The 27,968-nt window shown below is 50.7% G+C and overlaps 2 protein-coding genes across 5 annotated transcripts; both read left to right on the top strand.

Moving 5' to 3' along the window:
- Window positions 1-827: 827 nt before the first annotated feature.
- On the top strand, window positions 828-12,195 carry NOP2 (NOP2 nucleolar protein). Of its 2 annotated transcripts, none has more exons than XM_053661492.1 (16): window positions 828-928; window positions 1,203-1,312; window positions 3,572-3,617; window positions 3,793-3,881; window positions 4,057-4,295; window positions 5,976-6,031; window positions 6,144-6,306; window positions 6,407-6,604; window positions 6,753-6,842; window positions 8,266-8,353; window positions 8,430-8,570; window positions 9,158-9,297; window positions 9,409-9,498; window positions 9,660-9,782; window positions 9,904-10,132; window positions 11,417-12,195. In XM_053661492.1, exons 2-16 carry the CDS (start codon window positions 1,207-1,209, stop codon window positions 12,064-12,066), a joined length of 2,448 nt encoding a protein of 815 aa, XP_053517467.1. In that variant the 5' UTR covers window positions 828-928; window positions 1,203-1,206; the 3' UTR covers window positions 12,067-12,195. The 2 variants fall into 2 exon arrangements, with proteins under 2 accessions (XP_053517467.1, XP_053517468.1); XM_053661493.1 differs by having other exon boundaries at window positions 840-947.
- Window positions 12,196-12,723: 528 nt separating this feature from the next.
- On the top strand, window positions 12,724-27,681 carry IFFO1 (intermediate filament family orphan 1). Of its 3 annotated transcripts, XM_037160604.2 has the most exons (10): window positions 12,724-13,564; window positions 17,336-17,396; window positions 17,539-17,634; window positions 18,448-18,588; window positions 18,891-18,899; window positions 19,500-19,681; window positions 19,805-19,925; window positions 20,216-20,311; window positions 25,623-25,753; window positions 26,465-27,681. In XM_037160604.2, exons 1-10 carry the CDS (start codon window positions 12,777-12,779, stop codon window positions 26,571-26,573), a joined length of 1,734 nt encoding a protein of 577 aa, XP_037016499.2. In that variant the 5' UTR covers window positions 12,724-12,776; the 3' UTR covers window positions 26,574-27,681. The 3 variants fall into 3 exon arrangements, with proteins under 3 accessions (XP_037016499.2, XP_037016497.2, XP_053518178.1); XM_037160602.2 differs by lacking the exon at window positions 18,891-18,899 and having other exon boundaries at window positions 19,524-19,681; XM_053662203.1 differs by lacking the exons at window positions 17,336-17,396; window positions 18,891-18,899 and having other exon boundaries at window positions 12,724-13,532; window positions 19,524-19,681.
- Window positions 27,682-27,968: the final 287 nt, after the last annotated feature.

Here is a 27,968-nt window from a genome sequence, read left to right as displayed (position 1 = left end):
ACTGGAGTTCTGGGAAATGTGTAATTGAAAACTAAAGGTTTCCTTATGTTCTGATAATCAACAAAAGAGCCATATCCAGTGTGCGCATGTGCCCTACGTGCTCTGGACCAAGGAAGACGGCTTGTTTTCCTCCTGTGGAAAATAAGAGGTTCAAAAAATGACCTGGCTTCATACTCTCTATACTACCATTTAATGGCTGAGGAAGTGGGCTTTTCTGGGCTGTGGATTTCTCATATAAAATAAAAATATCTGCTTTCTAGAGTGGTCAGAAAGGTAAATCCAGTAAAGGGCCTGGAACAGTTTTTTAACAGCTACTAGGCACTACCTTAGTATTTACCTGAAGGCTGAAAATTTTCTTGATCACGGGTGATGACGTCAGGATGCAAGATGTCCTTCTGACCGTCCAGATCTGAACCTAGGCAGAGAGAAATCTTACCTGACAGGCTGAGCAGCGGTGTTCGGGATCAAGAAAGGGTTTCCTAATCAAAGAACTGGGAGTTGTTGGTAAAGGGTCCCGGGATTCCATGGTCTTAGAGACTGGAAGAAGGGTGGAGGATGCCACGAGGGCCTTGCCAATACAAGTAGTTTCCCTATTGAAATCTGCCCTGAGGCCAAACATCAGTGCAGAAGAAGAATGGGCGAGGAAGCTGAAAACGGCTCCCTTAATGCCTTTGTCCTCTCCAACTACTAGTAGAGCGGTCCGCACCTGAATTTTCCCCGGCTACACAGCAGGCAGCTTCACACACGTTCCCAAGGCGTCTCACGTTACGCATACAGCCGCGGGCCGGAAGAGGCGGGGCTACAAGGATTTCTTGGCGCCTGCGTGAAACGTTTTCTGTAGGAGGGTGGTATCCGAAAGCTAGTGTACTGCACGTGGAGTGGTTCCCCTGGTACGGAGGGAGCGTCTCGGGGCTGGACCTGTTTTCAGGTGAACTGAGGCCCCGGAGGTTTGTGGAGGACGTCTGGGAAGGGAGCAGTAACTTGGGCCGGGGCATAGGGAGGCAGATGTTGTACAAATGGCATGGGGTCCTAGTCTCTTCGCAGAACGGAGTTTGGTCAGGCCTGGAGGGCCTGTAGGGGTTGCTGAGTTGAGGTTCTGGTCGAAGTGATACCTTTTTCCACTCTAATACGTCAAGACTGCGGTCTTCCTTTCCCTTTCCAACACGCGCAGCTCACCTCATCCCGTTTTTCTTTTACCCCAGTACCATGGGGCGCAAGTTGGATCCTACAAAGAAGGAGAAGCGCGGGCCGGGCCGAAAAGCCCGGAAACAGAAGGGTGCAGAGACCGAACTCACCAGATTCTTGCCTGCAGGTAAGGGTCAGGCATGCTTTCTGATTCTCCAAGCGTTTATGCTTCTTTTTAAATTTGTATTCATAACCCCTTCAGTTTTTTAGTCTCTGTTCACTTCCTGTTGTTTGGAATTTTCCCTTTCCCCTTTATGACGTATTACTAATGAGTATGAGTGAAAGAAACACTGTCATCAGCGTTTAGAACTTAGGGAAGATGCGACTTGTATGGGAAGCAAGTACCCATACAAGAAGAGGTGTGGTTTAGCATTGAGGGAGTTTAAAGAAAGGGAGGAATCCCATGCAGCTAAGGTCTCTAGAACTTACATTAAATTTTAAGAAACTGGGTTTTGAAAAACGAGTGGTACTTCAGCAAGTGGAAGTTGGGAAGGAGATGGTCCAGTCACTGAACTGCATTGTGGAGGAGATGGAGCTGATAACGCACAAATCTGGTTCCCCAATGGCGAGTAGTCAGTCTGTTGCATGGAGGACGGGTGGGAGAGAAGAGTGGACAGGTAGTTTGCAGTGGACATTGGATAAAAGATGCAGTTCATTGAGGTACACATTATATTCAACTTTTTGGACACATCGTACCACTTTATTCTCTTAATGCCTTCTGAGAAAAGCGTTGCTAAGGAAATAGATGCTGAGAGGTTAAGTAAGTTGCAGATAGTTACTAAATGATGGGGCTAAGATTTAAACCTTTTATTTCTTGGAGAATGTATGAAAAATAGGAGTTGTAGAGGTAAAATTTGCACTGGTTGATAACCAATTAAATTGAGAGTGAAGGGCCATGGTTGGTGTGGCTCAGTGGATTGAGTGTTGGCCTGCTGAACCAAAGGGTTGCTGGTTCGATTCCCAGTCAGGGCACATGCCTGGGTTGCAGGCCAGGTCCCTGGTGGGGTGCATGTGAGAGGCAAACCCACACTGATGTTTCTGTCCTTTCTCCCTTTCCCTTCGCCTCTCTGTATAAATAAATAAATAAAATCTTTATAAGAAATTGAGAGTAAAGGAAAAGACAGACAAAAAGGGTAACTTTTGAATATGTATTATCGGAATGGTGATGATGGTGTTTATTGAAATCAGAAGTCTTGCCCTGGCCAGGTAGCTCAGTTGGTTAGAGCTTTGTCCCAAAATGTAAGGTTGCAGGTTCCATCCTGGGTCAGGGCACATACAAGAATCAACCAATGAATGCATAAATAAGTGGAACAACAAATTGAGGTTCCTCCCTCCTTTCCCCCTTTCCTCCTTTCCCCCTTTCCTTTCCCTTCCCCCTTTCCCCCTTTCCCCCTTTCCCCCTTTCTCCCTTTCCTCTTTTCCCCCTTTCCCCCTTTCCCCTTTCTCTCTAAATCAATTTAAAAAAGGAAGCAAGAAAAAGAGAAACCAGAACTCTGGAGGGAGGCCTATTTTGGATTTGGTTGCTGAACAACCAGGTGGAGATCATCTCCTTTACATTTCTTATCCATCTCCTGGTAAAGCACGATGCAGTGAACTAGAATCAACTCCCTTTTGTTAGTGTGCTCGCTCCTCCCCCTTTTGGAGGGGAAAAAAGATATTTATTTATTTATTTATTTATTTTAGAGAGAAGGGAAGGGAGGGAAAAAGAGGGAGAGAAACATTGGTCGGTTGCCTCTTGTATGTACTCCAACCAGGGATTGAACCCACAACGCAGATATGTGCCCTGAACTTGCACTTTGTGGAATGGTGCCCAACTAATTAAGCCACACAGGTCAGGGCCCCAGTTTTTCTTCTTTTTTAAAAAAACTTTTTAAAGATTTTATTTATTTATCTTTAGAGGGGAAGGGAAGGAGAGAGGGAGAGAAATATCAATGTATGGTTGCCTCTTGTGAGTCCCCTGTTGGGAACTGGCCTGTAACCTAGGCATGTGCCCTGACTGGGAATTGAACCGTGATACTCTGGTTCGCAGGCCCACACTCAATCCACTGAGCTACACCAGCCAGGCCACTTTTTCTTTTTTAATCCTCACCAGAGGATACATTATTATTGATTTTAGAGAGAGAGGATGGGAGGAGAGAGAGAGAGTAAAAGAAACATTGATCAGTTTCCTCTTATAACCACTTCCAGACCCAGGATCCAACCTTGCATTCTAGGTGTGTGCCCTTGACTGGAGATCGAACCCACAATCTTTTGATGTATGGGACAGTGTTTTAACCAAATGAGCCACCCAGCTAGGGCTCTTTCCCCACTTTTATTTCCTCTTCCCTTGCTTTTTTTTTTTTTCATGTCCCCTATAACCTGGTTCTGCCTCTTTTTTTTTTTTCAGCTGATGATGAAAATTCCAAAAGGCTGTCTAGTCGTGCTCGAAAGAGGTGAGTGTGACTGTCCAGACTTATGTAGATTAAATTAATACTTTTCGTCTTCAGCCATGTGTTGCTGTATGATCATGCTGATAAAAAGGGCTGTTTGGGAACTGTCAGATTTCCTTGTGGGAAGTGGCAGAACCTGGGGGTGTGCTCCATTTCTTCACTCCTTGTGTCTTTTCAGGGCAGCCAAGAGGAGGTTGAGCTCTGCTGTAGCCCTTGAGATGAATGAGTGTCCTGGGGCCAGACCATTGCCTGGAAAGCTACCAAAAGGTCAGTGAAAATAGGAGCTGGATGCTTCTTGAAGAGTCCTGTGGGTTCTGGGTAGGGAAGGGTTCATTGAACAGTCTGGAGTGGAAAGAACAACTAAAGGACATTCTTGGGGGTAGAAAGTACTGGCCCCATCAGTGTGTGACTGCCATCAGTCCAGGATTCTTCAAATCCTTAGGGATCTCTGCAGGAGCTGTCCAGGCACCTGGTAAGAAAGGAGCCCAGTCCTTATTTAACAGTGCTCAAGGCAAGAAGCGCCCAGCACCAGCCCATAACAGTGAGGAGGAAGAGGAGGAGGAAGACTCTGAAGATGATGGTGTGGGAAACCAGGAGGACTTCTGGGGCTCTGAGGACAGTGATGCTGATATGGTTGATGACTATGGAGTAGGCTCCAGCTCAGAGGATGAAGGTGAAGAGGTGAGTTATCTTTCCAGGTATTCAGGAAGGGATCCTTGCCTTAGAGTCTTTCCAGATCCTCGAGACGGGGATAACCCTGAGTGGAGAAAAGGGATTTTAGTGTTCCATCACTGTTTTTCTCTTACCTTATGTCCTTTTAGGGTACATGGAAATTTAAAAGAGCTGTAGGATAGAGCATTTTAAAACACAAGAATACTCAGTGCTGATAAGGATGTGGTAAGGTGGACACTTGTTTGCCTGCTGATGGGAATAGAAATGCACACGTGTTTTTTATAAAGCATTTGGTATCTGAGAACTTTAGAAACTTTTTCTTTAAAAACAAAGATTGTATTGATTTATTTTTAGAGCTGGGGAAGGGAGGGAGAGGGAGAGAAACATCAGTGTGTGGTTGCTTCTCACACACCCCCTACTGGGGACCTGGCCTGCAACCCGGGCTTGTGCCCTGACTGGGAATTGAACCAGCGACTCTTTGGTTCATAGGTTCACACTCAATCCACTGAGCTACACTAGCCAGGATGAAACTTTTTCTTTATCTTGCAATTCCATTTAGAATGTGATCCAAAATGTGGGCAGATTTGTGTATGGAAGTATAAGAAATTACTTACGGATTCCACAATTTGTATATGGGTATGCTATTAGAAAAGTCTAGAGCATACTCCCAGGAGCATGCCCACGGGCCTTTCCCTTCCCCCTCTTCCCTGCCGGGTGCATAACTTTTGCCTTGCTCCCCAGCTCCAAGGGCCTTTCTTTTTGGAAGGCCCTTGTAACTTGTTTACTGAGCCTGTGCAAGCTAACTGGCCAATTCCGTTACCTCCGTAACTTTGTATATGAACTTTCTTTTATAATTTGGAAAAAATTCAAGTAATATAGAGGTGTGTAGAATAAAAAGGAAGTTCCCATTTGCACCCCTCTCCCACAACCCCCCTTCTCTCTGCAGAGCTCCTGTTAGGAGATTTTCAGCCACTGTGTGAACTTGAATACCGAAAACTCTGGAAAATTCCAAAACACCCAATAGGCATAAGTAAACTATGTTTACTGTTAACATTTGGCCATTATGTCTGAATATGCTTGTGGTCTGTGAATGAGAAAAGGCAAGAGACAGATTTGGAAGTGCATCATGATTTTAACTGTGAAAAATAGAGTAAGTCTGGAATATGGCGGAAAAGGTGTCCAAGGGCAGTTTTTGTCCTCTGTGTATACATGTGGGTGTATACACCTACATGTTTCAAAAATCTTTATTTTTAGGTTTTATTTATTTATTTTATAGAGAGGGGAAGGGAGGGAAAAAGAGAAACATCGATTGGTTGCTTCTCATACACACCCTGACCTGGGACTGAACCTGCAAGCCAGGCATGTGCCCTGACCGGAAATACAAACTGATAACCCTTGGCTTTGCAGGAGGATTCCCAACCAACTGACCCACACCAGTCAGGGCTGTTTTAACTTTTTGATAGAAAGAGGAACACAAAAATAAGTAGAACAATATAATAAACATTTAAACTCATTACTTAGTTTCAACAGTGGTTAATACTGTGCTAGTTTCATATTCACTTTAGGGTCTGTGTCACCTTCTGAGAGCAAGTGGTACATTTTATTTGGGGGAAAAATACAGATAGAAAGTGCTAGTGGGTTGGTGGGAGAGCAAGCTTTGCATCACCAGCTCCTTGTATCTTTTTTCAGTTGCTGCCCATTGAAAGGGCTGCTCGGAAGCAGAAGGCCCAGGAAGCTGCTGCTGGGTGAGTTTTGGAAATTTCAGGATGGAGAGTAAGGTACTGGTTGAAATGGTGAGGGAGGAAGGAGGTGTCTGATTTGTTCTTCGAATCACTCTGTTTCTGAACCTGTTTCTAGGGGCCAGTGGAGTGAGGAGGAGACTGATGAAGAGGAGGAAGAGGAGAAAATGTCCCCTGAGTCAGGCCCCCAAAAGGAGGACAAGATAGATGAGGATCTGCAGATCAATGTGGATGAAGAGGAGCTTTTTGTGCTGCCCCCTGCTGGAGAGATGGAGCAGGATATCCTTCTAGTGCAGCAGGATAGGGCTGGGGGAAGGTGCTTGCTAGTGGAGAATACCAGGCCCTGGGACATCATGGGACAGATCCTTGACAGGTTCACATGCCCAGACTCCAGACTTGCAACGAGTTCACAAGCGCATCCAAGATATAGTGGGAGTGTTGCGTGATTTTAAGACTCAGCGGGAGGAAGGTCGGTCTCGATCTGAATATGTGCACCGGCTTCAGAGGGATCTGGCCACTTACTACTCCTATGGGGACTTTTTGCTTGGCAAGCTCATGGACCTCTTCCCTCTGTCTGAGGTACTGAATTGCTAATTTAATGCCTCTTGTGCTTTCCTTTTATCACTTCTCTTTTACGCTGTATAGGGGAGGCAGGCAGCTCCCTTGTGCTTTTTGGGTTGAGCTCCTTGGCCAGCCTGACTTGCTGCCTGCCATTTTGTTTTCCCAGCTGTTGGAGTTCTTAGAAGCTAATGAGGTGCCTCGGCCCATCACCCTCAGGACCAACACCTTGAAAACCCGGCGCCGAGACCTTGCTCAGGTGAGGGGCGGATTTTGAGGTTTGCTTATCTCTGGGAGGTGCTGACTTCTGTCGACCACAGAAACTCCCTTATCCCACCCTGACCTGGTGGGGTCTTAGTACCTTGTTGGTATAAGCGTGATCCCAGGAGGCAAATGGGTATAGGCTTAGCATCATGCTGGGTGTGTCTGACTGGCTCAGGCCCTAGGATTTCTGTGAAGTGGGAAACTAGTTGAGACATCTGAATCAGCATAAAAGTGCCCCTTCAGAAATCAGAAGGAGCTGTTTGCCTTTTAGATCATTGAGAAGCTGGTGAATCATTGAGAAACTGTGATTCCTGCTTCCAGAGAAAGACACCGCAGGTCCTGACGGGGCAGCTCAGTTGGTTGCAGTGTTCTCCTGATGCAGCGAGGTTATGGGTTTGATCCCAAGTCGGGGCACGTACAAGAATCAACCAGTGAAGCCCTAACCCTGAGTGGTTCAGTTGGTCAGGAGTTGTCCCACAAAGCAAAAAGTTGCTGGTTTTGGTCCTTGGTTGGAATGTGTATCCGAGGCAACTGATTGATTTTTCTCTCTCACCCTTGCTTCTCTCCCTCTATCCCTCCCTTCTCCTCTCTCTAAAAATAAATTAAATCTTTAAAAACAAAAAACCCAGTGAATACGTAAGTGGAATAACACATTGATGTGCTGTCTCACTCTCCCCCCTTCCTGCCCCTTTCCTTCTCGTCCAAAAATCAATAAAGAAAATTTTTTAAAAACATCATACACGCACAAACAGTGATTTAATCTCCCTCTTTCCAAGGGTTTGGGGCCCCTAGGTTAAAGACCCCTGTTCCTAAAGTTTAGTTCATGCATGTGTTTTGTATCTCCTGGTACAAAGATATGCTGGTAGTTATCTTATTACTATTTTTAACGCTCACCCAAGGACACATTTTTATTGATTTTAGAGAGTGGAAGTGGGGGAGAGAAACACTGATGTGAAACAGAAACATCGATTTGTTGCCTCCTATATGTGCCCCAACTAGGATTCGAATCTGCAACCTTTTGGTGTATGGGGCAATGCTCCCATCAATTTAACCACCTGGCCAGGGCTTGATAATTATCTTTAATGTATTCTAACCAATAGGTTTAAGTTTTGGTTTTGTAAGGGGACTAAATCTCTTGGAAAATCAGAATCCACTTCTAGGAAATAACAGAACAGGTGTTGGCAGTCTGTTATTGGAATGGAGTTCAGACCTCGAGTTAGTCTAAAGCTAAAGCAAAGGACACCAGGGGGTGGGGTGGGAGAAGGGAAGTTGCATTCAGTGAGTCTCTGATGACTGTGTTCTGAGAGCTCTAGAATTCGTGCCATAGACTTCCTGGTAGGACTAGGTTTTCATATTTCCATTTGTTTTCTGGGGATAGTAACGTACAAGGTTTAAAAAATCTTCATTCTTATCTTAAGGCACTAATCAATCGTGGGGTTAACCTGGATCCCCTGGGCAAGTGGTCAAAGACTGGATTAGTGGTATATGATTCCTCAGTGCCCATTGGTGAGTGTTCCCTGCCCAGTAGTCCTTGTGCCCCTGCCCTTGTCCCAGCTTGTCATGGACAGATCCTCTTCTACAGGTGCTACTCCCGAGTACCTGGCTGGGCACTATATGCTGCAAGGAGCCTCCAGCATGTTACCTGTCATGGCCTTGGCGCCCCAGGAACATGAGCGGATCCTGGACATGTGTTGTGCCCCTGGAGGAAAGACCAGTTATATAGGTATGAGGAGGGCAGGCAGGGGTAGGGTTCATTTGGGTCTCTGCTTTTGAAAGTAGGTGGGGTTGGCGACTGGCTAGCACTCACGAGACAGTGCGCAGACAGCTAGCAGAGTCGTGAGGAGCATAGGCTCTGGAGTTGGCTGAGGTCCAGCCCTGTGGGTACCACTTTTAGGACCTTGGGCAAGCCCTTGATTTTCTTGTCATCTGTAAAATGGCATGGTGATTGTGCTTGGGTTGACTGTTACATTATATTTGGGTTGTGGGGGTTGAGATGTGTATATGAAGGTCCTTGGCATAGTAGTCAGCCATAGCAATAACCATTTTTGATTAAGCTGTTACTTGAAAAAAAATAATCTGTGGGACCAGAGAGATGGTCAGTAACAATAGGAAAACACATGTTTATGAGCTTGCTCATTACTAGGGGTCAGTGCAGAGTGGGGAGGCCCATGCAGTAGGCAGAGCTTATTAAGAGTGAAATTTTTCTTGAGGTGCTAAGACTTTTCCGGTGGATTCCTGGGTAAGAGGGTGGCTAGCAAGTATAGGGGCAGAGGAGCTGGCTGCTGAGCACTGTACCCTCCCTCCCCTCAGCCCAGCTGATGAAGAACACGGGTGTGATCCTTGCCAATGATGCCAGTGCTGAGCGCCTCAAGAGTGTTGTGGGAAACCTGCACCGGTTGGGAGTCACCAACACCATTATCAGCCACTACGATGGGCGTCAGTTCCCCAAGGTGAGACTCCCCTCTGTGCATCTCTTCTGAGGTGTCTTCCAGTTCCCCTGCCCTCTACCTGACACAGCATGTTTAGACTTGATAGGTGATTAACCTATCCTTTCCCCCCAGGTGATAGGGGGTTTTGACCGAGTACTGCTGGACGCCCCCTGCAGTGGTACCGGCATCATCTCCAAGGACCCAGCTGTGAAGACGAACAAGGTGAGGAGCTGGGGTTGGGGAGGGGTGGCTGAGAGGCCTTGGCTGGGCCTTGTGGAGCTGGAGGGGCGGTGGAGGGGCACTCTGGGCAACCAGTAGCTCACTTGTCTTTCTGAGGCTACTTTCTGAAAATCTGACACCCTTGCGTCTCCTACCTGGAACAGGATGAGAAGGACGTCCTGCGCTGTGCTCACCTTCAGAAGGAGCTGCTCCTGAGTGCTATTGATTCTGTCAATGCCACTTCCAAGACGGGAGGCTACCTCGTCTACTGCACCTGTTCTATCATGGTGAGGCCTGTGCCGTGGCAGAGCTGCAGGAGAGCAGGGCTGGAAGACTGTTTGCCCCTTGGAGCTCCCTTCAGCTGCAGCTCTGCTTTTCCTTCTGTTTTTGTCCCCCTACATAATCCAGGTGGAAGAGAACGAGTGGGTGGTAGACTATGCTCTGAAAAAGAGGAACGTGCGGCTGGTGCCCACAGGTCTAGACTTTGGCCAGGAGGGTTTTACCCGCTTTCGAGAAAGGCGCTTCCACCCCACTCTGCGCTCTACCCGCCGCTTCTACCCTCACACCCACAATATGGATGGTTTCTTTATTGCCAAGTTCAAGAAATTCTCTAATTCTATTCCCCAGTCTCAGACAGGTAAGTAATCTACTGTCCACCCATCATCACTGCCTTTGCTCTTTTTGCCTTCACGAGGCCTTTATAGTGTGACCCCAGGGAAGGGAAGAATTTCTGCCTTCCTTTTCTCTACCTTTGTCTGCTTGGGTAAGAGAAGAGCCTCCTCACGTCCCAGCTAGACTTGTTCCTGAGCTCGGACCCCGTTGGAGTGTGATGGAGCGTTTCCGGGGATGGGGCCTTTCCCTTCATTCTCCCGTGTTTGTGCTTGTTTGGCACTGAATGTGTGCCCAGTTTGGGTTGTGGTTTCTCTTTCTTCTTGGCTCAGGGTTGGCTCACTGTTAATGCATCTCTGCTGGTCCAGCATTGTCAGCACAGGGTTGGCATAAGACTCCTCAGAACAATCAGCAGTTCTCTGAGCCCATCCCACTAATTACAGATGGTTTTCTCAGCCATCTTGGGAGTCTGCCCTGGGTCTCAAGGGGAAGGGTGCAGTTTTCTGAAACAGGCTTAGAGCTCAGCATACTGGGACTGTAACCTGGGTGTAGATGGGAGAGGGGACAGTGCACGTGTCTGGATGCAAACTGCATGATTTATTGAAGATTTATTTATTGATTTTAGAGACAGAGAGGAAGAGGGGGAGAGAGAGAAACATCGATTTATTGTTCCACCTATGTATGCATCCATTGGTTGCTTCTATGTGCCCTGACTGGGGATTGAACCCACAGTTGCCATGTTTCAGGGGTGTTTAGACCAATTTAGCTACCTGGCCAGGGCTGTTGTAACTTTGAAAGTACACATTTGATATGTCAGTACACATTAATGTCTTACTAGCTTGTTTCTAGTTGTGTGAGCCTTATTTTCCTGTATCTCATCAAAATCCACCAGGAAAAAAGTCCTTGACTTAAAAAAAAACCAAAACAAAAAAACAAACAAACAAAAAACACGCCCCCCCAAAAAAAACAAAAAAACCCAGTGCTTCAGATTTACTCAGGATTTATCTCTTCAGAGTGTCTTGCTATCTGCTGTCCTCAGGGGGGCACAGCTTCCTCTGAAACCTTTTGGCCCAAGGATGGGTAGTAAACCCTTCTCTTTATTGCAAGGTTCAAACGGGACTTGAGTGAAGGTCTGGCGGTGTCAGACGACGTGAATCCAGGCAGTCTGCTCTGAGGCACTGCTGTGTGGAGTGCTGGCAGTGCCCAGTGTTCCCAGGCAGTTTGCTTATTTTAATGCCTCTACTTGTCTCTACCACTAATGATCAAAATCCAGTCATGAGGCCCTTTTTCACAAAACAGTCTTTAATTTTAGCCCCAGGAAATTCTGCAGCATCCACCCCTACAAACCCAGACTTGGGAGACCTGAAAGGTCAAGTGACCCCTGAGCCTCAGAGCAGCAGCCAGCCTGCCAAGAAGGCCAAAGTGGCTGTGAAAGCAGAGCGACACTTGCAGAAACGGCAACACCCCAAGAAGGCCTCTTTCCAGAAGCAGAATGGCATCCCCAAAGGGGCAGACTCTGAATTGTCCACTGTACCTTTTAGTACAAAGGACCCAGCTTCCTCCAAGCTCCAGGATGGTAGTCAGCCAGCTGAAAAGGCCAAAGTGACAGTAGTGGCCAGGAAATCAAAGGTGACTGGGATAAAAAAGCAACAGTCACCTAAATTGCAGGCTTCCAAGAAAGTTCCCTCCCTGAAGCAGAATGCTCCTCCCAAGGGTACAGATGCAGAGATACCTGCAGGGTTGCGGCTCTCCCAGACTCTGGCCACTCAGAAGGCTGAGAACTGTGTTCAGCCCTTTGGGAAGACCCAGGGGGCTAAGAAGGTAAAGCAGCAGTTGCCACAGAAGACTTCCAAGAAAGCTGCCTTCCCAAAACAGAATGGTACCCCCAAGGGACCGAAGACTCCTGTCATGTCCTCTCTTGGTTCCAGCCAGCCCCCACCCGCAAAGAGGAGAAAATCTTAATCCAGGTGGATGGTTAAAACTAGACTGGGCTGCCTCCTTGGCTGTTGTCACTGGGTCAGAAACCTTACCTCTGTGAGGATGGCTTTCCCACTATGCCTATGAAATTTAATATACATTTTGCAATCTCTGGTCACTTGTATTTTTTTTGAGGGGACTGGTTACTGGCTTTGCTGCTTTAAGGGTAGAGATGGGAGGGTGGGACAGGGATCCTCTTATGAGGGAACAGTGTGGTATACTGAGAAATCAAGTCAGTTTTAGGTTCCTGGGATCCCTAGGACTGGGGGGGGGGGACTCGGGGAAGGAGAGGGTGAGTTGGAGGTAGGGAAGGGGGGCGGGGCGGGGGGCAATGGGTGTGTAGGGAAGATGGGCTACCCACCAGCGGGATCCATGGCGTACTGGAGGGCCTGTACTTTCTGCCACCCTGACTGGATTCTGGGCACAGGCTGGGGTCCAACCTACTTAGAAGAGCTCACTGCTGCTTCACTCAGCTCAGGGTTCTGCCCCAGACCCGGGAAAGTCCACTTGGCAGCCTCAAATTGAGCCATTCATTGGCTTCCTCTCTGCCCTCTCCCGCCCCCCTGACCTCTGCCCGTTTTGTCGAGCTGTTTGATTGGTTCTCCCACGTTCCCCGGGCGCTTCATTGGTTCTTCTCATCCGCCCTGTATCCCTGCTCCTGCACCGGTCTCCATCTCCCAGCAGAAGGCGCAGCCATGAATCCGTTATTCGGCCCCAACCTCTTCCTCCTACAGCAGGAGCAGCAGGGCCTGGCTGGGCCGCTGGGGGACCCCTTGGGAGGTGACCACTTCGCCGGCGCAGGGGACTTGTCCTCGCCACTTGCCCCTCCCGGTCCTGCTTATTCGCCGCCTGGTCCGGCCCCAGCGCCCCCCGCCGCCATGGCCCTCCGCAACGACCTGGGCTCCAACATCAATGTGCTCAAGACCCTGAATCTCCGCTTTCGCTGCTTCCTGGCCAAGGTGCACGAGTTGGAGCGCCGTAACCGGCTGCTGGAGAAGCAGCTGCAGCAGGCGCTGGAGGAGGGTAAGCAGGGCCGGCGGGGCCTGGCTCGCCGCGACCAGGCTGTGCAGACCGGCTTCGTCAGTCCCATTCGCCCACTGGGGCTGCCGCTGGGCGCCCGGCCTGCCGCTGTCTGCACCCCATCAGCACGCGTGCTGGGCTCCCCCGCGCGCTCGCCAGCCGGCTCCCTCGCGCCCTCCACCGCTTGCCATTCGTCGCCCTCCACCTCCACCTCCGTCGCCTGCTCTTCCACCTCCACCGCCTTCTCCTCATCGGCCCGCTTCATGCCGGGCACCATCTGGTCCTTCTCTCACGCCCGCCGGCTCGGCCCGGGACTGGAGCCCATGCTGGTGCAGGGACCTGGCCTGTCATGGGTGCACCCTGACGGGGTGGGCGTCCAGATCGACACCATCACCCCCGAGATCCGCGCTCTCTACAATGTGCTGGCCAAGGTGAAGCGTGAGCGGGACGAATACAAGCGGAGGTAGGGATAGGGACCTGGCAGGTGGGGACATGGCTCAGTGTCCCACCACACTCACGCTTGATGAGTGTGGAGAGGAGGCCATGATGAGGTGTGGAGAGGAGGGCAGCTGGGCCCCAAGAATCAGGGAGAAATAAAGTTCTTGCTGTGTAAGGAGGACCTCGGAAGTGCAATAATGGAATTGGGTCCTGCAAGACGGAATCAACAGAAAATGCAGAAGTCAGACCCGTGACGGGAAGGAGACTGGCAGTGGAATACTGTGGGCAATTCACAGCTTTCTTCTGGTTTGTCTTTCTGTCTCATGTAGGTTTCAATGTTTGGAGAAAAGTGTAACTGGGTTTTGTGAGGTGTGAAAGGGGCAAGGGTCACATCTGCATTTCCTGGTATCTCCACCTGTCTTAGTCCTCGGGCCCGTTTTGTGATACAAGCTCCACCTGCTGATCAGAAGTGAAATGCCAACGTACAACTTTAACTGGGGAATCCTAAGTGAATTAGTGGTGAGAGAGGGCCACACTGTGGGGTGGTCATCCCACCGCTGCATAGAGCTTCCTAAAGCAATGTTGTGGATGGAAGCTGGGTATCCACTCTAGTTTCAAATGAGTGGCTCTTGGGACCGCAGGGCATTTTTGGAGTAGGTCAAAACCATGGGAGAAGAAAGAGTAAAGGGAATTCCCTGGGGAATGGGGAAGGGCTTGGTAGTTATCATAGGGCCAGTGGGAGCTGGGAATATGTGAAGGTGCAAAGAGCCAAGGGCGGAGGCCTTGTGATGGGAGCCAGCAGGGGGGCCCAGTGGGAGAAAGTTGGGAATGTGGACACACCCTGTGAGTAGGAGGCAGCAGGGGGACAGGTCAGTGCACGCTGAGGATGCAGATTCAGATTTTTGTGGCGCATTGGGCAGGGCAGCACAGAAGGCCTGGTGAAGGGATGTAATGCTGGCGTGCCGGCTGCAGACCAAGTGGATGCCTTATAGGGTTGGTCAGCAGGCTGTTAGGACAGGAGCAGGGCATAGCCAGCACTGTGCAGACTCTGTGCTGGATGCCATGGTCTGAGAGGAAGATGACAGGTCAGAGGGAGGCTCCGGCTGGGGGGCCTTCAGGTTTAACCTCTTAATTAGCTACTCTGACCCCTTGTGTGCAGGCCTGGGAATTACCCTTGCAGCTCAGTATAGCCAAGATTTGTGTTGGTTGGGATTTGCTGAATGTTCTGGGAAGTTACTGGGGCGCCTGGGATGACCTTCAGATATCTGTAACCTGCCGAAGTCTAGCAGATCACAGATCAGCAGGTTTTCTGAAGTTACGTTCTGCCCTCATGCCGGCTTCCCTGGGCGTAGTCCGTGTTATGACTCTCTTTGGGAATCCTGGTCATCCCGAAGTTATCATTCACATGCCACCCAGCCCCACCCCCAGTTGGAGTTAATTTGCACAATTAGCAGTGGAACATGGACAACTCTGGAGAACATTCATAACCACAGGAACAACTGCTGTTCTTGGGGCCATTTTTTTTTTTTTAAACTGAAAGTGTGTTTGTCCTTGGCTCAGCTGTCCAGGGCAGCAAAGAGTTATTCCTTGGGGACTGATGAGCTCATCCTGCTGCAGCAAAGGGCCCCGCAGCTTGGGCTGGTTGGTGTGTGATGCTGGCAGTCGCTCACCCCCTGCCCTCGTTCTGCTCCCTTTAGAGCAGCACCGTAGCTCCGTATGCAGCCCGGAAGGCCTGGGCCCAGCCTGAGCACTGAACTGGGAAGGAGCTGAGGCCTCCTGTGTTCTGTTTTTAGTTCCCCTTCCTTGTGTGACCTTGGGTAGTTCTCTTTCCTGGCCTCAGTTTTTCCCGCATAGGAAGGGCCTCCTCTTCCTCACTTCACTCGAGGATACAGTTTATTTGGAAGAGAGGTGGTTGGTAAACACAGAATACACAGAAATTGCTAAAACCCTACATGTTAAGGGAATCTCCTAAATGGACCGGATTTGAATGGAGGTCAAAATGAACCTATTTGTGGAAAAGTCTGACTGGAGTACAAATAGAATTCCAGTGAGCTTCCAGATGATTTCTTTTCATACTTTTTTTACCCTGTAAGATTTTATTAGTCTTAATCCTGACATAACTTCCTTAAGTTTGTACCTGAATTTGTTGGGTGTACAGTCAAACAGTGCTTCCTAGCCTTCCTGATACGTTGTGTCCAGGGTTATTGTCCCCTTTCAGTCTTACCTTCTTCCCCTAGGGACCCATGGCCTCCAGGGACATGAAGGTACCACTTCTCAAGCCTTCACGTTGTAGATGAAGAAAATAAGGCCTGGAAAGATAATGATCTTGCACAAGAAAATATATAACTCGATGCCACTAGGGCCAGTCACTGGCCCTGGTAGTCTGAATGGGAAGGCCAGAGAAAAGGAGAAGGACATGGGCAGCCGGGAGGGCTGGGCAGGGAGCCGGGAAGGCTTGGCACTGGGCTGTGTGATGAGCCGTCGGGGTGGTGGCCGGGCTGGCTGCCTCCTCGCTGCCCAACTGGGAGGGGCAGCCTCGGTGATGTAGAGGAGTTATTCTTAGGAATACTGCAGTGCGGATGTGAGTGAAGGACAGGAGAGCCAGGAGAGGGGAGACTGGAGGGAGAGCCAGGGAAAGGTGTGGGGGTGAGATGGGACAAAAGGTGGAGGGAAAGGGAAGGAAGGATTGACTCCTGCATCTGCAGAATCTGTTCCCTTGGGTTTTCATTTTCTTGCTGTCCTCTTTGCTACTTCCTAACCACCTTTTTGATACTGAAGTTTCTTTCTTGGTGCAATTCCCCTCCTTTCTCAGACTGGAAGAAGCCTTTCCAGGATGTAGCAAAAAGTGATAGGCTATGTGAGTGGGATTTGAGAAGTTTCGCTATTTCAGCCAACCTTGTAGTAAAGTGTGGTATTGCACCCTCAACCCCGCAACTACCCTTCCATCTCTGTGATGTACCAGACCATGCTCCCGTGTGCCATGGAGTACCCTGTGTGAGAAGCCAAGCCCTGGGACAGAGACCCCGCCTGTGGCCCAGAGTATTTGTTAGCCTGCTCCTGGGCTTGGTCTCCGAATTCTGCATCCCAGGAGATGCCACCTCTGGTTCTCACCCCCCAATTCGCAAGATACTTTTTCATAGTCTGGTTTCCCTTTCCCCCTGGGTTTGAGTGCCTAGTAGTCCCAGGCTCCTGCTTTCCACTGTCACCTCTCTGGCTCACTTAGCAGGGGCTCTGGGTGGGCAGTTTCTGTGAGGGTGGACTTTGAGTGTCTCCTCCTAGTTCTTGAGCAACTCCCTTGACGCATTACGTGTCCTGCAGCTGCTTTTACAGGGTTAAATGGCACCACACGAGGCAGGGCAGCAGGCTAGAGAAGCGCTGCTCTGATGCAGGCAGCAGGCGGGAGACCGGATCTGTGCCGCTGAAGGTGGGGGACTGGGCCGGGTGGTACGGTGTGGGCAGGACGTGGGGGACAAGGCCAGCCAGGCAGCTGCTGGGGCTGGGGCCTGAACTGGATGGGCACTGTAAAGGACTAGAGCAGCTGCAGTCCTCTTAAATATAATTGCTGGTTGAAGCCTGGAGGTTCCGGGAAGGCAGCTGGTGAGCTCAGCACTGGCCAGGAAGCATGGAGCCACCCGACAGCTGCAGCCAGCCAGACATTCCTGTCCACAGCTCCTCCCTGTGCAGGGAGCCAGACCCAGGGGCTGAGGCCTGAGCCAGACAGGTGGGGAGCAGGAAGCCTTAGGGGCAGGGAAGGACTCTGCACCTATGCTCTTTCCCTTCTTCCTGTGTCTGCCAGGTGGGAAGAGGAGTACACGGTGCGGGTACAGCTGCAAGAGCGAGTGAATGAGCTCCAGGAGGTGAGGGTGCCCCACTGCCTGGGCTTCCCTCAGTCCTCCCTGTCGCCCTTCAGCCCTGGAGCTGGCTCCTTGTCCCTCCTTGTCTTGTCTTCCTCCCACACTGTCAGTGCCACTAATATCAGGGTTTTCTGCTTGGCTGTAGGAAGCCCAGGAGGCTGACGCCTGCCAAGAGGAGCTGGCGATGAAGGTGGAGCAGTTGAAAGCTGAGCTAGTGGTCTTCAAAGGGCTTATGAGCAACGTGAGTGCCACCGGGGCACCCCTCACACTCTTCCCCCCAGGGCGTACATGCAGGCTGTCTGCAGCCTGGAGCCGGTGCCGGCTGCCCCACACCAGGCAGAGCAGGCCTTGCCAGGTGTGGCCTGTTGATTTCCTGTCTACCACCCCTCCTCCTCCTTGGCTCTGCTTTCATTTTTTTCCTTCGCCACCCTCTAGTTGAGAAAAAGAAGGAAGACAGGTTCCTTGTGTTTGAGAGGCAGCACACCTCCATCCTCACTAGGGCTGTTCAGCAGTCAGGGAAGAACACAGGTCCCAGCCCTGCCCCTCCCAGCAGTGTGGCCTTGGGCGGATTCCTTAACCACTCTGCCCCCATGTACTCCCAGGGAATGAAATAGTGAAGGCGTGTACTTTGCGGGATGATTACAAAGATTCTAATGTACTGAGGACGGTGCTGTCATATACTTAGTGCTACATAAGTGTTAGCTATTGTCGTCCTTGTTACACTACGCCCTCCACTCTAGTAACTCCCAGTGGTCTCTGTCACTCTCTGGGAGTGTAAGTTTCAAGAGGTACCCCTCCTGTTAGAGGCACTGGGCCACGCCCTGTGGGGGCTCCCCACCTGGCCAGGGAGCCCGTTGCATGAGCAGCCCGGTGTATGAGCAGGGTGCTGTGGGGAGGGTACCCAGGAGGGACATGTGCTGCTTGGAGGAGTTGGCGACAGCTTCATGGGGGAAGCGACGGTGACCAGAAGAGTGAGGAGGATCTTGCTAGGGCCTACGGACCCTCATGTGGAGTGCGGGGTGCCTCCTCACCGTTCCCCGTGTTCCCTGGACAGAACCTGACAGAGCTGGACACAAAGATCCAGGAGAAGGCCATGAAGGTGGACATGGACATTTGCCGCCGCATTGACATCACCGCCAAACTCTGCGATGTGGCTCAGCAGCGCAACTGCGAGGACATGATCCAGATGTTCCAGGTGAGGGCCGAGGGCAGGCGTGGGCCCGGCCCCCAGCCCACACTTCCCCCTGCCCAGGCACCTCAGGAGGGTTGGGGCAGGCGAAGAACCTTCTGTCATCACTGGTCTGGAACCAGAGCCCATCTTCCTTCTTGGGGGACTCATTTAGCACCCAGGGGCCCTCAGTGGGACTAGCTGGGGGGCCAGGAGGAGCCTCCGAAGAGAAGTTCTGGAAGCTGTCTCTAACCCATCTCTCCCCCCTCTCTCCTCTGTCTGCTTCCTCTCCTCTCTCTTCCTCTCACCTTCTCTGGCTTTCTCCACAGAAGAAACTGGTTAGTTTTGCTCTCACGCAAGCTTATTAATGTCCCAGTGCCTGTTTCTAAACTACCCAGGCCTCGGCCGTCGGTTCCGACCTGCTGGGCTTTTCAGCGCAGATTTCTCCCCCTTTTCTAGTTTTCTTGCTGTTTCCCCCTTTTTTCCTCTCTCTTTTCCTCTCTGCTTCACTTTTTCCTGTCCCTTCTCCTTCTGGCTTCCCAGACCTGGGTGTGCGACTCAGGCTTTCCTTTGTGAACACCGTGCCCTCCTCGCAACCTGAAGCTTTCTTTTTTGTTCAGTCGTTTCATTAGAAAGACCTTCTTTAGAAAAAAAAATCTTGGTCAGCCATTGTGCACATCTTCACGTGGTCGCAGCAGGCCACTGCTCCCCTCACTTCACGGCTTTGTTTTCCGTGTCTCTCCCTGTCCTCCCCCCTCAGTCTGCAGCCTCTGCCCGTCTGTGTCTGTCTGCCTGCCCCTCGGTAACTCCGGGGTTCCGTTCCTGACATCGTAACTGTGTCTTCTCTCTCTGCCCGCCCCACCCTTCTGCTGGTTCCTGCTTCTCCTCCCTCCCGGCCCACTGCCCTCCTCCTCACGCACCCGGCCTCGTCTCTGTAGTCTTTGCACTTGTCTCCCATTAAGGTCCCATCCATGGGGGGGCGGAAGCGGGAGCGCAAGGCTGCCGTCGAGGAGGATACCTCCCTGTCGGAGAATGACGGGCCCCGCCAGCCCGATGGGGATGAGGAGGAGAGCACAGCCCTCAGCATCAACGAGGAGATGCAGCGTATGCTCAACCAGCTGTGAGTCCCGCAGGCCCACCCCCAGCAGCCCCTCCTCAGAGGCCGGAGCTCCCACCCCTGACCAGTCCCTTCCGCCAGGAGGCAGGCCCCACCCTCCTTGACACCCGGGCTCCGTGTCTCTAGGAGGGAGTATGATTTTGAGGACGACTGTGACAGCCTGACTTGGGAGGAGACTGAGGAGACCCTGCTGCTTTGGGAGGATTTCTCAGGCTATGCCATGGCAGCTGCAGAGGCCCAGGGAGAGGTAACGGCCCCTCCCGGCCTCAGGGCCCCAGTTCTGCCTCTCCAGCTCACTGCCTGTCCCCTCCCCTCCCTCTCTGCCTCCCTCCCCTCCCTGCTCTGTTTTCCCTCTGTGGCCATCATCCTTTACCTGCTTCTCCCCTTCTACTTTGTCCCTTTTCTTTTCTTTCTTTGATTTCCTTTAATACAACTTTAGGTCTCTCTCTCTCTCCCCCTCCTTGGCCCCGTGGAATGTCCCCATCTCATCTCTTCCCTGGCCCCCTCCCCCAATCCTTGCTTCTCTTTCTACTACAGCAGCAGGAAGATAGTTTGGAGAAGGTGATTAAGGATACCGAGTCCCTGTTCAAAACCCGGGAGAAAGAGTATCAGGAAACCATCGACCAGATAGAGGTAAGGATGAGAGGAAGCTGAGGAGCACGGGTCCCAGCGGGGGCTGTAGGTGGCGTGGTCCTGTCCTGCAGACGGGCCCTAGACACCAGGATCCCCTTCCTCTGATGGGGAGGAGTGGTCACCCAGCGGTTGTGCCTCTGGTGGGTTCTTAAGGTCTCAGGCTCTGGAGGGAGGCAGACAGATGTGGGTCTGCTTCTCAGCTCTGGCACTTAGTTACTCCTCTGACTTTCCACGTGCTTCCTATTCTTTCTGAGCCTGGAAATGGGAGTCTGAATACCGCTCTTACAGAGTCGTTTGAAGATGAAATGAAATAGCACCCATGGAGCTCAGGGCAGTGTCTGTCTCATAGTAAGCATAAGCAAGCCCTGGCTGGTGTAGCTCAGTGGATTGAGCACGGGCCTGTGAACCACAGGATCGCAGTTCGATTCCCAGTCAGGGCACATGCCTGGGTTGCAGGCCAGTTCCTAGCAGGGGCCATTTCCCAGCAGGGAACACACGACAAGCAACCATACATTGATATTTCTCTTCCTCTCTCCTTCCCTTCCCTATCTAAAGATAAATAAATAAAATTAAAAAATAAGCATACCACCTGAGAGTAGTCGTCATCATTACTATCGTCATTATTGTTGGTGCTATAGCAAGGCCACTCAGAGGTGGACTTGAACTTTATTTCTTCTTCAGCTCAGCCTTTGAACATTGATGTGGGAGTGAAACGCCTATCGGTTGCCTCTTGCACGCTCCCAACTGGGGACCTGGCCCAACACCCAGGCATGCGCCCTGAGTGGCATCGAACCAGCGACCTTTCAGCTTGCAGGACAGTTCCCAATCCACTGAGCCACACCAGACAGGACAGAATTTCTATTCTTAGCTCCTAGTCTTGAGGAACCTTCTGGAGACAGCAGGTGGTGCTGGCACTTCAACTTCAACTGTAGGCTGTCAGGGGCTTCAAGGGATTTGGGGCACCCTGGATGGAGGGAACTGCAGGGGTGGGGCGGGGAGGAGTTGGAGGTGGTCCCTGTGAGGCGGCCCTTCCCCGAGCACCCTGACTTGGGGGTGAGAGAAGCAGACTTCCGTAATCCTCAGCCGCCATTCAAGTCCACCGGGCATGTTGATGCTTTCGCTGGTCCCCCATGTCAAAAACTTCTCCACATCTAAGCAAAACCTGCTTTTGGTTTTTGCCTTGGCAGACAAATGCCAAGTTCTAGAGGCACAGGCAGATTTATGCTGCTAGCCGAGGAGCCGGGAAGGGAGAGCTAGAACTGACCTCTTTCCCGTGTACACCGGTCTCACTGCCTTCTGTCTCCTTCCCTCCCCCCTTCCCTGACTCACCTCCCACTTTCAAATGGTGGATTTAAGGTTTGATGTTTTCACTGCACCTTCAACCAAGCAGTGGCCTTGGAGTAACGATCTGGGGCTGCGATCTCTGCCTGGTTTTTCCCTGGGACAAGAGGGGCTTAGTTTAAAACGTGATATGAGCCCTGGCTGGGCAGCTCAGTTGAGTAGAATGTCATCCTGGTAGGCCAAGGTTGTGGGTTTGATCCCCAGTCAAGGCACATAAAAGAAATAACCAGCGGAGGGCCATATAAGGGGACTAAATAGTAATGGGAAAAAATATAATGAAGATTATATATTTAAAAAAGAAACAACCAGTGAATGTGTAAATAAGGAGGGCAATGAATTGGTGTTTCTTTCTCTCTCCCTTCCTCTGTTTCTAAAAAGCAATACAAATTTTAAAAACGATTCTATTATAAAAAAATAAGTAAAACATGATGTGAAAAGAAAGTCCTAAATGGAAACGTGCTTTTTAAGGTTGTTTGTAAGTCATCCGATCCCTCTTCTGCCCCAGCGGAATGACGCTGAGAGGATGTTAGGAGAGCTGACGTGGTGCTCTGGCAGCTCTGTTGCTCCTGGTGATCCATCTGGGCCACCCAGGGTCCTTTTATCTTTGTGACCTTTGGCCCCTCAGGGTCACTGAGATGGAGGCAAGGACTATGTCCCATTATTGAAAGGTCGAGCCAAGGCCCAGGTTGGAGGGTGGGAAAGAATGCTCGCTCCCCACCTCCTTTCCTCTCTCCATGCATTCCCAGTCTTAACCGTCCCCCAGCCCTACCCAGTGAGGCTGGGGTTTCAGTGGAGGCGGCTGTGGCTGACTCCATTATAATGTGTGCTCGTCTCCGCTTGAGTTCTGTGAATTCGAGGGCACATACGAACACGTAGAAACAACTGGTGGCAGTCCTAGCCTTCCGCTGTGGTGGACTATACACTGGGGACGGAATGTGCAGGGGTGGGCAAAAGAGGTCTGTAGTCATGAGAACATGGGGCAGAGTTTATTCTTGTATTATTACTTATGAATTATTGTATCATTTTCCGTATAAACAACTGTAAGCCTACTTTTGCCCGCCCCTGTATTTATTTTATTTTTACCTGAGATATCTTTTATTAGGCAAAGAAAAGCAGAGGAACTTGCTTCCATTTTTCTAAAAGTATATTTTATTGACTATGCTATTACAGTTGTCCCAATATTTTTCTCCCCTTTATTCTTCTCTGCCCTGCACCCCCACCCCCCACCCAACCCTCCTCCATTCTACCCTCCCCTTAGTTCATGTCCATGGGTCGTACATGTAAATTCTTTGGCTTCTCAATTTCCTATACTGTTCTTAACCTCTCCCTACCTATTTTGTACCTGCCATTTATTCTTCTTATTCCCTGCACCTTTTCCCCCATTCTCCTCCTCCGTCCCCACTGATAACCCTCCATGTGATCTCCATTTCTGTGATTCTGTTCCTGTTCTAGTCGTTTGCTTAGTTCTTGTTTTTGTTTTTTAGGTTCAGTTGTTGATAGTTGTGAGTTTGTTGTCATCTTACTGTTAATAGTTTTGGTCTTTTTCTTAGATAAGTCCCTTTACCATTTCATATAATAAGGGCTTGGCGATGATGAACTCCTTGAACTTGACCTTATCTGAGAAGCACTTTATCTGCCCTTCCATTCTAAATGAGAGCTTTGCTGAATAGAGCAATCTTGGATGTAGGTCCTTGCCTTTCATGACTTGGAATACTTCTTTCCAGCCCCTTCTTGCCTGTAATGTTTCTTTTGAGAAATCAGCTGATAGTCTTATGGGCACTCCTTTGTAGGTAACTGTTGCCTTTTCTCTTGTTGATTTTAAGGTTCTCTCCTTACCTTTAATCTTGGATAACTTAATTATGATGTGTCTTGGTGTGTTTCTTCTTGGATCCAATTTTTTGGGGACTCTCTAAGCTTCCTGGACTTCCTAGAAGTCTATTTTCTTCAACATATTGGGGGAAATGTTCCTTTATTATTTGTTCAAATAAGTTTTCAATTTCTTGCTCTTCCTCTTCTCCTTCTGGCACCCCTCTGATTCAGATGTTGGAGCATTTAAAGTCCTGGAGGTTCCTCAGCCTCTCCTCGTTTTTTAAAAATTCTTGTTTCTTCGTTCTGTTGTGGTTGAATGTTTATGTCTTCCTTCTGCTCCAAACTGTAGATTTGAAACCTGGTTTCCTTCCTGTCACTGTTGGTTCCCTGTGGGTTTTCCTTCATTTCACTTTGCATAGCCTTCATTTCTTCCTTCATTTTGTGACCATACTCAGTCATTACTGTGAGCATCCTGATCACCGGTGTTTTGATTCCTGCATCAGATAGATTGTCTATCTCCTTGTCTCTTAGCTCTTTTTCTGGAGTTTTTTTATTTTAAAAATATTATTATTATTTTATTTTTAAAAGATTTTATTTATTTATTTTTAGAGGGAGGAAGAGAGGGAGAGAAACATCAGTGTGTGGTTCTCTCTCACATGTCCCTCAGTGGAGACCTGGCCTGCAACCCAGGCACATGCCTTAGACTGGGAATCGAACCAGTGACCCCTTGGTTCACAGGCTGGTGCTCAGTCCACTGAGCCACACAAGCCAGGGTTTTTCTGGAGTTTTGATCTGTTCTTTCATTCAGGCCATATTTCTGTCTCAGTGCCTCACCCCGGTATTTTGTGCTAGGATATATTCCTCCTTGTCCTGCTGAGTGATGGGCTCCAGAACCAGCCCTCTCCACCCCGACTCTCCCGAGGTGGAGAAGTTGGGGCACAGGCGGCATCACGTCCCCTTCCCAGACTGAGCATGCAGCCTGCGCCGCTCCCCTGGCTCGCTGCTGTGGCGCCCCAGCTGGAACCCCAGCTCCAGAACCAAGGCTGCCACGTGAGCCGTACTCACCCGGGCCACCCTCTCTCCCACATGTCAGTGTCGTGACCGTTTCTTTTGTCTGCCCTGTGACCCACTTCTTTCTGGCCAGTTCAGATTAATTATGGGTGGTTTCCTCTGTCCAGTTCAGATTATTCACGGCTAGTTTCCTCCCCTTTCTCTTTGCTCTCAGGCAGTCAAACATATCACCTCCAAGCAGTTTCATTCTGCCTTCGCTTCTGGCCCCTGTCCTTGGCACCCAAAACAAAGGGAGGCAGCAGATTGTCTCTGGCCAAGATCTTTTACCGCCTCTGCACCACCTCTCAGCTCCGCCTCAAAGCCTTTTTCGCAGAAGCGGGCTCTGGGAGGGAGACCATATTTCCCTGACTCTGAGGCCTACGTGTTTTCTCATGTAGCAGTGCCAAATTGGGATACATCTTATAACCAGTAGGACATTTATTATGGCAAGAGGTCCTTCTGTTAGTGTCTGAAATGGCTTCCAAGGGAGAAAGTGAAGTAACAAGGAGAAAATGAACAGTAAGAGAATCGAGCCCCTTTCAACAGCGTAGACAAGTGCCCTGCTTCATGCCGAGAGTCCTGTAGATACCTCTCAAAGTTAACAGTCCGTTTCCCGTCCAGGTGCCTGGCATGCACGCGTGCAGATGAACAAGGCCTGTGGCCAGTGCCTGCAGGAGTTCCCACTTTAGTGAGGGACGCAGACTGGGTGCTGTGTTGTCGGGGGTGGAGGGGATGAGCCAGCCATGCGGGAACCCCGGGCAGTGTGTGTGCAGACAGTGCCCCTGCTCCGGGACGCCATCCTCTCCCTCCTGCCCCAGTGAGCATTCCTCTGCTGGATGCTCTCACCACTTTGTTGAAAGAATGCAGGCCTGGGGCAGATACATTTGCATTCCTCTGAGATACTGTTCCAGGCAAAGATTGCCAGGAAAGCCAGAAGGAATGGTAGGATATCAAGTGCCTTCCGGCCTTATACTGATTTATTTTTAAATCTGAGCCCTGGGCCATACTGCCTGGGCCACCTGCCCAGCAGTGCTCTAGGAGTGTTTTCCTCCTGGGGGTTGGGAGCAGGGGTCCCTGCTGATTTGGCAGCCTGGCCCTGTTCTTGCCACAGCTGGAGCTGGCCACGGCCAAGAACGACATGAACCGGCACCTGCACGAATACATGGAAATGTGCAGCATGAAGCGGGGCCTGGACGTACAGATGGAGACCTGTCGCCGGCTCATCACCCAGTCTGGGGACCGGTAAGAGCCTCCCCAGAGTGTAGGGCGCTGCCCACCTTCCTTCCTGCTTCCTCCAAGGGCACATGCAGGGAGGGAGTGGTGGACTAGAGCCCCTTGGCCAGCAAGCCCTGGAGACCCCCTGCAGTGACTTAGTCACATTTGGATGTGGGGCTCTCATTGGACATCACCTGGTACGTGTGGCCCAGCTGCATGTGCATTCGTGGCTGGACAGCTTGCACCTCTCAGTGCCACCAACTCTGGTGGTTCTTCTGGTTAGAGGCAGCTAAAAACTGACAAGGAACAGAAGGGGTGTGGGTGCAGATTTTTATCTAAAATCAGAGCCACCATTTGTGCATTTGACCAGGAAAACAGCACTGCAACAAAATAAATTTTAAAAAAGTCACAGAAGTACTTCAAATAGACATAAAGCTGGGCCCTCCGAATCAGTGCGCTCGGGCTACCTGGTGTCTCTTCAGAGCCTTCAGATGTTTCTGAACTCTGAGCCTCCCAAAGGCCTCGAGATAAAGTGGGGTTGTCTCCCCATCGGTGTGGGGACGGGGAGGTTTCCTTCTCCCCACTCCTTCAGCCAGCACCCCCCTCACCCCATGGTCCTCCTGCCCTTGCCTGAGAAGTTGTTCACCCGCCCGCCAGAGAATAAGGCCAAGGGAGAGGATTGCCTGCCTCATCAGGACTCCTGTCTATCCCAAGGTGACAACTGGTGTTTTTTTCTAGAAAGTCTCCTGCTTTCACTGCGGTCCCGCTTAGCGACCCGCCGCCGCCGCCACCGAGCGAGCCTGAAGACTCCGATCGGGACGTCTCCTCTGATAGCTCCATGAGATAGGGACCTGCTCTGGTCCCACCCTGTGGGAACTCACCTTTCACCTCAGCAGAATGGGGGTTCGCAGAAGGGGAGCTTCATTTGTCCTGCTGTCCCAAGCCTGGCCGCTGGGGACAGGGCTGCTCCTTCTCGGGCTTCCTCCCTTGGCCTCTCCAGAGTTCTAGGGTGTCTGGAGCAAGGCTTGGCCTGTCCTCCCCATCTGGGGCTCCTGCCTTCGTGCGTGGGTGTCTGCTACATCTTTAAAGTGCTGCCAGTGTGCTCATGGCCCTGTAACTTCTCCATTGAATGAAGGATGTGATTGTCACATTGTCCTTGCCCCGCTGTGGCCTTAGAGCCAGCTTGTGTCTGATTCTGAACTGGTGCTAACTGGCTCGTGCAGCAGGGGAGCGTGAGAGGCCCCTCCATGCTGCAGGTGGAGGGGAGCAGGACTGGGCAGGGTGCTGTGTCCTCCCTCCGTTGTCCAAATGCTCTGGCCACCTGCCTGTGGACAGTAAGGATTGGCCGAGACCCTCTCCCTCGGGAAATGCCATGCACCAAAGGGGCCTCAGTGCCTTGGTCTAGGTGGCTTCTGGTTCTGACTGGGTGCAGTATCATGGAGGGAGATCGGAAGCTCGTCTCCGTCACCGCTGAGGAACACAGAAAAAGGCAAAGCTACTTGGGTGTGTACGCATGTGTGCTCAGGGTCTCCGTCTCTTCAAGTGTCAGCTGAAGATGTGCCTCCTCCATGTCTTGTCTGTCGTACACTGAGACCAGCAGGCTGAAAAAGATGTCTGAACTGGGAACCTTGGAGAGACTGGGATGTGACCAGACCTTGGCTTAACTGCCTGGGGGTAGATGTGTCGACAGTGAGTGGAATCTTGAACAAGAATGAAACTGGCGTGTTTATCGAATACTTTGTGTCACTGTCTAAAGCACTTCATGGTGGCAGCTCCAGTCCTGAAGTGTGCACTATTTCCTCTTCATTTTACAGACACCAGGTACAAGGTGAGGCCCAGGAAGCTAGAACTTGCCGTGCCTGCCACCTAGGTAGGCACCAAGCCTGTTGCCACCTGAGCCCTGGTGCATCACGCCCTGTCCCTCTCATGTCCCAGATTAAATGGTGCTCACTGTGCTCTAGCCAAGATGCGAGCTGTGTGCAGCCCACCTGGTGGCTGGACTGCAGGGAGAAAAGCATGGTCCTCTTGTGTCCATGCTGGACACCTAACAGCCAGGGAAGAGCCGAGAACAGTTCTTCACACCAGTGGTGTGTGGGCACACATGCTTTGGTCTTTGTTCTTTAAGCCTATGGAAGTTGGTTTTAAGACTACTTTTAGAGAGGGGAAGAGGGAGGGAAACATTGACTGCCTTCTGCAAGCCCCAGGCAGGGACCTGGCACAAGGGGGCACACTTTAAGGAATG

This window comes from Artibeus jamaicensis, unplaced genomic scaffold (assembly GCF_021234435.1).
Source record: "Artibeus jamaicensis isolate MK-2021 breed Jamaican fruit bat unplaced genomic scaffold, CSHL_Jam_final contig_233, whole genome shotgun sequence".
NCBI lineage: Eukaryota > Metazoa > Chordata > Mammalia > Chiroptera > Phyllostomidae > Artibeus > Artibeus jamaicensis.
Note: the sequence above shows the minus strand (reverse complement) of the source record. Positions and strands in the feature narration are given on the sequence as shown.